At 33.1% G+C, this 11559-nt stretch overlaps 1 protein-coding gene across 1 annotated transcript; it reads left to right on the top strand.

Annotated features, from left to right (window-relative positions):
• The first annotated feature begins 5259 nt into the window (after positions 1-5259).
• LOC146733768 (glycine N-acyltransferase-like) lies at positions 5260-9518 on the top strand. The gene is made up of 2 exons (XM_085491580.1): positions 5260-5317; positions 8554-9518. Exon 2 carries the CDS (start codon positions 8572-8574, stop codon positions 9418-9420), a length of 849 nt encoding a protein of 282 aa, XP_085347706.1. The 5' UTR covers positions 5260-5317; positions 8554-8571; the 3' UTR covers positions 9421-9518.
• Positions 9519-11559: the final 2041 nt, after the last annotated feature.

The following is an 11559-nucleotide window of genomic DNA, read 5'->3' on the forward strand; positions in this document are numbered from 1 at the left end:
AACTAGATCAACAGGCAGAGAACGCCGTTACTGTAAATAAGATGGGTAAAAACAGAAACCATCCCACCACAAACCATTACGTATAATACGGTACTTACATTTACTTTCCATTCAAATATACGTATATTTTGTTTTTCTCTTTCACTTGGTTGAGATAAATTTGTTCGTTTGTGCCCTATAAAAACAATTTTGATTAAAAGTGTGAATCACTTATCTCAAAGTATGTAAAACGATGCCCTACCGCACATGTATTACTTTGTGGTACATAGTGAATACAGCTGGACATACAATGTATGTATTTAAGGCTAATAGGAACATTTGATTTACAATTGATTGAATAGTAACAAGTCCCAGAGATCCCGAAAGAGTAAACAAATTAGTAGTTGCAAAGTGCCAGTGATCTGACTAATGTCATTTTATTGCAACAACACATACAGAAACTGTTTTTATAACGCCACACTCATTCTATATTTGGCCCAGCGCTGTCTCTTTTCCCGCTATACTGGATCCACGTGGTGTCAACTGACAAATAAGAGCACGTCGATTTGTTGACGGCAATGTATGTATTTATAGTCAAAATATTACTGCAAATATAACAGCACAATAACACACGCTCTGTGTGTAAAATTATGTATTTAAAGCTAATGGAAACATATTATTTACTAGCTGTGGGCCCAGAGCTCTTCTTGTTTCGGTCTTAAGTCTGTATGGTAATATTTTATTCATTTCTGATACATTTGGTGTCATTAAAATGAGCTATGGTCCCCTATAAACTTGCTTAACACAAACGTGCGACCATTTTCGCATATCACGTCATCGACATTATCACCGATCGATAATGTACTTACTAAACACTCACCGGAGCAAAAACAGAAATTACAAACGGTCGGCTTCATATTTTTCCCCCCGAATTTTAGATCCCTAGACCACACGAAACTCTGATGGCGGTCTGTTTTGCTTGGTCGAACGAGGATAATGTAATCTGACCGACTGACGTCATTGTGGTAGGGATCACCTCGTATTGAACAACACATTGCATCGTCTGTTACTCAAATAGGTTGTAACGTGTCTGTTACCGTTTATCATTGTCGAAGAATGGCTACATGGGGGGACACTTTTCAGCACATCGACACAGGGAGCTCAGGAACTATAATCAACCGTACACAGTCTCTATGAGCAGGGGAAATGGGGGTTATCGGCTGGTATCTAGTGTAAGAAATATACAAGAGATGAAGGCTCCAGCCAGTCAATATTTTTGAAACTGGAAAAAACAGACGAAAAGAATGAAAACTTAAGTTGTATAAGATAATTTAATACTTTAAGCTGGCATATATAGCAGTTGTTATTATTGTTCACTGAGCATCAATTGTTAATTTGTATATACTATTGGGTTAACTTTGTACAACTATATGTATCATTTCATTTCCAATGTGTGACCTGAGTATGTTTTTTCATCTTATTATAATCAGTGCCATCTGCAGTTCATTATTATAAAATGCCTTTGTTATTTATACTTTAGCTATCATTCGACCTTTGTGAGAAGTCATTGTATGGTAACTAGATATGCTCAAGGTTTATATTCAAACATAGTTGTCAACAACAGCTTTGCAGTTTTACTGTGAGCTTGGTACTGTCAGTACAAACACATTCTGTTAGTTTACTTAATTTATTAAATTTTATAAGATAATGTTCTACTGTAATCAGTTGTACTCGGTACTAGTCGTCATTGTTCAGTGAGAGTTACAAACTAAGTGCAATATGTTTTGTAAAGTTGCTACTGTACATGTTCAATAAGTTATATCTTAGAGTTCACATAATATAATTATACTATAAGCTGCTATGAAGCAAATTCATTATTCTTTATTGCTCACTGAGAGTTATAAACTAAGTGCAATAAGTTTTGTAAATTATCACTGTGCACTGTTATATCCTATTAAGTCACATACGATAATTATGTTATAAGTTGGCATATATAGTAGTTGTCATTGTTCGCTGAGCAATATTTGCTAATTTCCAGACCATTAAGTTAACTTTGCACAATTGTATAAGTGTCATTTCAATATTATCATTATTTAGAATGCCTCGACTTAACAAAAAGAGTTTTAGACTGAAATGTGAACAAAATCGTAATTACACGCAGGAAATAAGAGAATTCGAGTCGCTGATTCAACAGTACAGTAAACAATAAAACCTTGAAGTAAATAGTAAAATATATTCTCAGTCAGGTTGTCAGCAGCTTTTATTCTACGTTTTTGCCATATTACCTCAAACCCTGAAAATAGAAGTGTGCATGAAATCATAAGAAGTAATGATGTGCATTGCCGTGTGATAATTGCCATAAAGGTGTTTGGCAGTTCATTCTGGTTTACAACTTTGGAAGGACAACTAAAATCTACCAGGTGTGCTTGGATTTACATAACAAAGGATGTTTACAACTCTCGAATTACTATTGGCATCCACCTGATGTGTTTGTGATTTACATAACAAAGGATGTTTATGATCTACTGACTTGCCTACGTGAGACAGCTGCTAGCAAGCCCACATTCTGATAGGCTTATGTGGAAACCCATGTGGTGTACCTGGATCTTGGGCATTTATGCCTATAAATAGGCTATACAGAGGACAGTTGTGGTCCACCATTTCAACTGTGTACCATGTGTGTTACATATCAAAATGTTAGACTTTTACTGTTTTACAACTCCCTATCACATATTCTAGTAATTATGAACCAGTTTCAATTTTACACTGCCTTAATGATTATTTAGTGAAGAAACAATACATGAATATTCATGTAGTCATTGCAGTGAAGTCCATGACATTGTAAAAAACATGTCAATCAATTACCACCATACCTTGTTATACAGTTGAAACGTTTTTCAAATTTTGGGAATAAAATAGAGACACCTATCAATTATTAAATAAATTGTATAAGGTTGTAAGCAACAGTTACTATGATAATAATTCATACAAGTTATATGGTGTAATAGTACATCAGTCTAATCCATTACATTACTATGCTTGTATTAAAGCATCTGATAATAGCTGATATAAATTCAGTGATAATAGCGTACACTTATTGATATCAACAAAGAACAGGCTTACATGTTATTTTGTCTGTTTATTGAAATAAATAGTAAGTCTTATGAATCAATAACAGTCAAGAATCATATAACATACTTAATTGGCAAGGTTCAAAATAAGGCTGGTTTTAGTCATCTCTTCAATATGATATGTTAAGTAAATAATTACACAGGCAAATTGAATTTAATGAAATAAAAAAAGAGGCATGTGAAAGCTGATGTTATTGATCGTTAGAGGGAATATACAAAAGAATATATGAAACAGAAATGTAAAGACCAATGTTATCGTCAATCAGAGGTAAGAAAAAAAATAAAGAGGCAAAATATCTCACAATTGGAGAAGGAAAAGATATTTGTAAGAGATTAAGTAGGAAAATATAGTACAATTGGAAACAGAGAAAAATGCAATGAGATTAAAGATGAAAAATTTACAACAGCTTGAGAAAGGGCGTAATGTTAAGAGATTAAGTAAAAAAAGTGTAGACTGTGCACGACGTCGCTCTAATACAGTGGTTGGTGTACATTCAGCTTTCGAAATCACCTAAAACATTTCCCCTAATTTTCTTTAGCCGCAGCGGAGAATTTCAATTTTTGCTAGGTAGAATTCGAACGCTGCTACGGGACACCGATTGTTATTGGTGCCTAGTAGTGTTTTTGAATTTGTTTCGTCTTTCAAACCCTCTCACCTAGTTGGTCACCAGTTAAACTTGCCTTTTTTGTTGGAGGTTCGCAATAAATTTCAAAAAAATCACAACATGGAGGACAAGACATGTTTACCAGCAAACACAGCATTCTGGCGTTTTTCAGATGTTTTTAATTCGGTGATTTTTCCAATATTTTTTCTAAATCCAACCATTATATTTCCCTAAAATTAAATACTACAGGTTGTATGTATTTTTGCATTAAACCTCTAGTCAATTAATGTTTTAAGGCCACTCTTTGTTAGCGTAACTGTGCATTATCAGTCAATATACTCTTAATTGCATATGCAAATTTTGTGTTTGGACCAATCAAATCGATAGTTTAATACCACCAATATACTGGTATAATATAATATTGGTTATATATTGACAATTCATAAATAAACAACTAATTCATATAATATTACATAGCATTTTTTGTGAATAGAAATTTGCAGAATTTACCGTTTGATTCAGCACATTTATATTTACCTATAAATAACTATGCTACCATCAAACAAATCGGCGTGCTCTTATTTGTCAGTTGCTCTTATTTGACCATGTGACCACACATATACATTCTTTGAACATGTACATAAACAAATTAGATGTTGAGCATTACACAGAATCGGCGGATAATGACCGCCATAATTGCTCGAGTCTATCTAGATTTTGTTATCAGATTGATTGAGGGCATCATCATACTGCCGCAATTAGTTCAATGAATGAAACGTCTGATACACGTCAATATCTTTATAGTAGCAGTTGTTGACCATCGCGTGAGTACCGCCATCTTCAAATTTACAGACGCGACAACAAGCAAACTAACTGACAAACTTCAAAGACGGTGAATGATCATGTCTCTGATGAACATCCTCCAGACAGGAAACAAACCTTTCCCACTATATTTGTTCAAAACACTTTTAGACACTGTAGGCACTCTCATGTGTACATTTCAGTTGAAGTACAGACTGACACAACTCACGAGAGAAGATAAGGCACAACAGTAAGTTTGTATAAATAATATATAAAAAAATATTTTTAAAGTTCAAATAAATATAAATGTATAATCCTAAATACCAATTAATTTATGATTGAATGTTATAAAGTCAACTTGTGGATGCAGTAAACATCAGTTTAATGTGTGTATTCATAACTATTTCTAAAACTGAAATCTGATAAATAACTTGATAAATAAATCTGATAAATAACTTGCTAAATAAATTACAACATCTTATTTATATTATTTGATCAATAACAGAACTAACAAATAAATGATAACCCATTGACAGCTTATATTGTCACGAGTATCCAATGTATCTCTATATTCTGTATTTAAAGTTCCAGAACATTGACATGAAATATTTAATACATAAAATCAGGAAGTCAGACACATCCGGGCATTTTCTGTTGTTTACCATTTTCATTACGACATTTTCTTGATTATACTGGTACATAAAATAATACAGAGATTATTCAGCGTCAGAATATTTACAAACCTGTCTCCTATATCACATGCTACCAGACCATTGAGTGCTCTGTATTCATTTGCATTAGGTATGTTACACATTTCTGTAATTTTAAGAAGAATTGGTTTAACATTTGGTTTCAATCACCATTACAAACCAGTCTGTTAGAAATACGTGTTATGTGTTATTTATATTTCATGGACAGATTCATAATATTCCATAACACATTTTGGCCATTATATATGTCACCTTTGGTATTTATTTTATATCGGCGGTGGTCGCAATGTTAACCATATTGTATAAACATAACATAGTGTTGTAATCTATGTGATTGGGCAATACACACTAGATGGCGTGTTGGAGCTACATAGTTAATTAACGTATTTAACTGTACACGAGTGTGTATCTGGGCACTTTGCCAGAGGTTATTAGAAAACACATCGTTGTTGTACGTTAGTCGCCGTCTGTTTGAATCGACTGCGATAATATTCACTATAAATTAAGTCACAGTCGAAACTCTGGTTTACAGTCATTGACAAACAGCTCTTAGGTGTGGAGCACGCTTTGGAAACATGGTATCGTGGTGTCAACGAAGACTACTACTCGAGCACCAGGTAGAAGCTGACGTGTACATTATGTCACCAGTTTAGTCTGGTCTGTGCAATGTCGTCGCTTGATTGATAGTTGTGCAGAACAATTATTTGTATTTTTGGAAGTTTATTGGAACCAGTAGTTATCGTTTGTTTTGTATGCTAGTAATATTGTTATTGTTATAGTTAGTTGCATGTAACATTGTTTTGTTGTTGTGTCGACCACTCATTATTGTATAGAATTTCTCTGCAATTTCTTCCTATTTAGTCAGTTGAAGTTGCTTTGGTACAATTGCTAAATACTAATAAAAACATTCGAGTCGATATTTATAAGAATATATTAACGATCAATGATTCCAGATAAATAATTTGCTAAAGAAATTACTACATCTTATATATATCTTTTAATCAATAACAGAACTAACAAATAAATGATAACCCATTGACAGCTTATATGGTCAGGGGTATCCAATATTTCGGATCAGACCTTAATACATAAAATCAGATGTCAGACACATCCGGGCATTTTCTGCTATTAACCATTTCCATTACGGATATTTTCTTGTTGCTACTGGTACATAAAATAATACACGGAACATTCAGCGTCGGAATATTCACAAACCAATCTCTCATATCGCATCCTACCATTGAAGGAAGTGTGCCCTAGGTCCTCATTCACCTGTATTAGGTATGTTAAACATTCTCGGTGATTTAGTGTAACTTTAGTGGAAAACGTATATGCTTAACCTCTATTATTTGGACATGAATTATACATGTTGTATTTATGTATTTGAATGGATATGGATGTTTTCATGAATATTTATTCACTGCATTGTTTTCTTTTCACTGAAATTTAGCAAAATGATAAATTAAACTGCATCTTAGAATTTGTTTTTGTTTTATCCATAAAAATGGCAAAACATATTTTACCAACAAACAATAAAAATGTTTATTTTAAAACAGTAGTGTTGTAAAATAATTCATTTGTGATTTTTAGACACTTCCAAAAATCACTTTGTAAATATAATATGCAATTACGCCCAGAATTAAATGTGTTTCATATGTTTAATTACAATTACAGCTGAGAAAGTAGCTATTATATATAATTTATAACCTAAATCCGATGTTTGCAGATAGCCAAACGCATGCTTAAAATGTAGACGTTTGGTTTATAATAAAGAATTAAATTTATGAAAAATGTAAAAATAGACATATGTTTATGCCAGTTACAGTTTTTATAGGTTATAGGTTATAGTTTGCCAGGCGCTCAGCAATCATTGAAAAAAATGTAATGTCCATGAGATCAATTATGAATATTTCCGTATTAGGTATGAACAATTCTGTGGTTTATACATCAAGAATAAATCATAATCTATCATATACTATGTTAGATCGATCACACATTTGGCGATTACGGTTATTTCGTTATATGCATTATGGCAGGATGTGACAGTTAAAGCGGGTCGTCACCTGCGCACCAGCGGGAATTGAGTCCCAAGCGACGATAACAACACATCCTAAAAATGCAAAGGCTCATGGGTAGACGCTTGTTTGTAAACAATGACACGCTATGGCCATCTGGCGCATGCGCATGTGACGACGCCCCGCTTTAAAAGGGTTTAATATTGCAACCATTGCGAACTGTGACCAATCTGTTATGTTATGTAACTGTTATGTTGATATAGCTACAGTATCTAATAATATTTTCAACTTTGTTATACAAATTGAAATGTTACATGTGTAGGTTCAACATATTGATATGATACCAATTCAGAGTTTAGTATTACCTATTCGTTCACCGCGATACAACTAACGTATTAAATTCAACAACAAGCAACAATTCAAATTAATATTCATAGACAAAAGCAAGTCTGATGAATGTAAACATCTCAAACACCATCATTGTCATGTTGTTCATGTTTGCACCACATTATTTAATTGAATGTTAAGCATTTATCTCACTGATTCAGACTTTTCTAGTAATGAATAAATCAATTAAATCTGTAATTTTCTTGTTTTTCATGTTCTTTTTAAATAAAACGGGTGAACGTACATGTGCGCTGTCAGAATGTTTCAACATGTTTCAGTATATCTGAGAATTTGAATTATTTGCATTTCACATCTGAAATGTATTTGTCTTATACATAGTCTTTGATTTTCATTTCAGTTAAATAACTTTACAATATATAAATAAAAAGAAGTACAATTATAATTTTGGCAGTTACTGTTCATACATTTTAACACTTGTCCAACTGTAAAATACCTTATTTTAGCTGGTATTAATTTTCCCTGAAAAAGGCTATTTGTTTGTTTAGTAAAACGTTTACTTTCACTGACTTCTGGTGTGTTGAATGTAACATATAGAAAAAATATATTCGGTGCATTTTGTTTTCACTGAATCATCCATGCGAAAATAGCCAAAATAAATGTAAAGCGAAAATAAATGAATTTTACAGACTACATTGAATATCTGAACTGCATCTTATTGCCAAACCAAAATATCTCCTGGAGTAGTATTCCGAACAACTTTGGAAAACTTCATCCTTTTCTAATATTTCTGCGTTACAAATTGTCTGCTACTATAAAATTACGCTTGAATTATGTTATCTAAAAAGTTATTTAAAAATAAGTTCAGCTACATTTGTGACTGATATAACTGCAGTTGTTCGAAAACATATTACCAACATCAATATTTGCCATATATGTAGTAACATATATCCCTCTATTTTTACAGATCTGACAAATTCAAATTATGGCATCAGTTGTCGGTATAAACAATTTACATATTCTGATAGAGTCGTTAAACAAGTGGATGCCATATTGTAACCTTGTGTTTTGGATGATTAAAAACAGCGTTTTAACCAAAAACGTATGGCCGTGTATGGATATCTACACAGATGAGATTAGTAACCCCACAACTGTAGTCGGAGCTGCAAACAACTATCATGTGCCACCATTTGATAGATCGTACTTCATATATTCAACTAATAACTGCAAATTGAAAGCAGTTTTGAATACAGCTGGAGTGATTGACTGGAATAAGGAACAGATCGTATTTGATACAGTACCAGTATTTGCTTTCCAGGTAATCCACGATGTTGCAACAGCAAAAGGATTTGAACTGATTCACAACGAAGTCTGGCAATTGTTCTATATGGAAAATATTGATATATGCGCAAGAATTGCTAATCAATCACTTCTGGATCGATTATATATTGGAAGTCTTCGTAATGAGCATATCCCCCTGATAGAAGAACGATGGTGGCGCGATAATAATGTGCCTCCATCGATTATCAAAGAGACTTTAAAGTACCAACAATCCCTAGCTATAATTAAGTCATGTGGGACGCCTATTTTATGGGGCATATTTAAAGAAAGTGGCGAATTAGGTTATGGGTACTGTGAGCCCAACTACAGAGGAACAGGTATATACAAGATAGGGCTGGCCAATTTCTGTATGAAGTTATTTAATGAGGGTATTGTACCATTTGCCACAGTGGATCATAGTAACATACCTGCAGTGACAAGTGTGGAAAAAGTAGGATTTCGAAAAGTGGAAAAAATTGATGTCGCAACTTTTATATTCAAAATAAACCAATAAATGCATAAATATGTTTTATAACACTTGTTGGGGTATCTGGCTATATTTATGCTTGGTAAATTCTGTAGATAAAAAGAATTTAATTTTAGAAATGTCAGTGTAAGGACTGATTATTGATGTTGAGCACTCACAAAACTCACACTGGACAGGGGGGTTATTTCACTGTTCTAACGGGGTAGACAAGACAATATTACTGGGAGTGAAATACACACACACCAAGGGGAAACCAAAGGGATTGTCATTGATATTACAGCGTATGACATAATGGGAGTGTGTATAAATCCTCACGTGTCGCTGGGTTGGTGTGGCTTGTTAGCTGTTGTGTATATATGGTAGCGTTGCTTATGTGTGAGCTTCGAATACAAAGACAACATTCAGCAGCATCAATGTGGTGAAACAAATTGACGGTGCTGAACGTGACGTTGATTGTAAGGTAAAGTTTAATTGACCTCACTGTTGACACTGCGTAAACAATATGATAATAACCTTTAACGAGGTTATGACGTAGACATATTTCATAAATATTATTTGAAATTGAAATTGTTAATAGAAAGCATTTAGTATGAAACGCCTGAATCACGTATATTCGTTCTGGACCCTACTCTGTCTATTGTGGTTATTTAATGACTGTAAACGCTTTCTATCATTATGATACTAAACCGGTCACCCAATTTAACAACTGCTTTTTCGTTTTACAACCAAATCTAAATGAGCTACGGCAAGCCGCAATAGGTCTCTATACCAAAAACAAAACTTTCAATAACCCAGCATAACATAAAGTTTGCATCAATTAAGCATTGGAATTCACTAAGACCAGAACTACAAAATGCCAATATTAGTAGATATTTTTTTTGAATTGTCTAAAAGCTGAATTAATATTTCAATATTCGGTTTAATTATATGACTATAGATTGACAACTCACTACAGACTGACTGATTAACTGATTGACAAGTCGACTAATTGACCGATAGTTTGTACATTGTGCTTGATTGTTTTACAATTAGAAAAATATTAAACTATTTATTTTGCAATTAAGTGACTTATTTATTCAATTGAATTATGATTGTTCACCATATCTGGATAGAGTATAAAAATCACATATACATATATATGACTACCTTGTGATATTTGTTTGATCGACAGACTGATTGTTTGCTTGATTTTGCAGTTTAGTGATTAGTTTATTTTGTGGAAAATGATTTATTAAATTTAGTGATTTGTTTATTATGCGACAAAATAATGTTCATATTCACTCAGCAATTTCAATGACTTATTTATTTAATTTTGAGATTTAGTAATTGAACTATAATTTTGCGCCATTTCACGATAAAAATATATGTGTATGATAAATTTATGATAATGCGCACGTCAGTACAATATTATTTCTTACTTCGGGTCAAGGACTCGACTAGCTCAAATGAGATATTTCCATGACCCACACCAGAATCCTTTGCAGTGGTAAAAGGGAAAAACTAATTGTGTTATGTATGTTTTCTGGTGTAAATAAATAAATACAAATCCCAAATACAAATACAAAATGTGGTCTTGCTAGCTGCTGTTACATGATGACATGGAGGCACTCATGTAAGCAAGTCAGTAGATTGTAAATCACAAGCACACCTGGTAGATTCTAATTGTCCTTCCATAGTTGTAAACAAGTATGACCTGTCATCTTTATGACAGTTATCACACGGCAATGCACATCGTTTTTTCCCCATGATTCCACACACACTTCTATTTGCTGGATTTTAGGTAACTTGAGAAAAAACAGAGATTAAAGGATGCTAAGATTGCCCCTTCATTAAAACTGATCATGGCACATTTTCAGTCCAATAATCAGCTTCAAATGCAAATAAAGTTGCTCAAATCATTCTCAGTTATGCTTAAATAGTCGCCACCTATATTTTCTTCACCTTTATTTGCTATATTGCGGTAGCTAAATTATTGCCATTGTAAGGCCCATTGCATTAACCCACAATTTACTTCTCATGTCTTGTTTAAAGAAATTAATGTCTTGTGATCAGTCTCCGAAAAGAAAATCTTTAACACATAAATATTAGTGAACAATTTATATAATGCCCAAATCATTGCCAAACACTCTTTCAATTACAGAATAAGGCTTATCTCTGACTAGCAAT

This window comes from Saccoglossus kowalevskii, chromosome 16 (assembly GCF_978046115.1).
Source record: "Saccoglossus kowalevskii chromosome 16, keSacKowa6.1, whole genome shotgun sequence".
NCBI lineage: Eukaryota > Metazoa > Hemichordata > Enteropneusta > Harrimaniidae > Saccoglossus > Saccoglossus kowalevskii.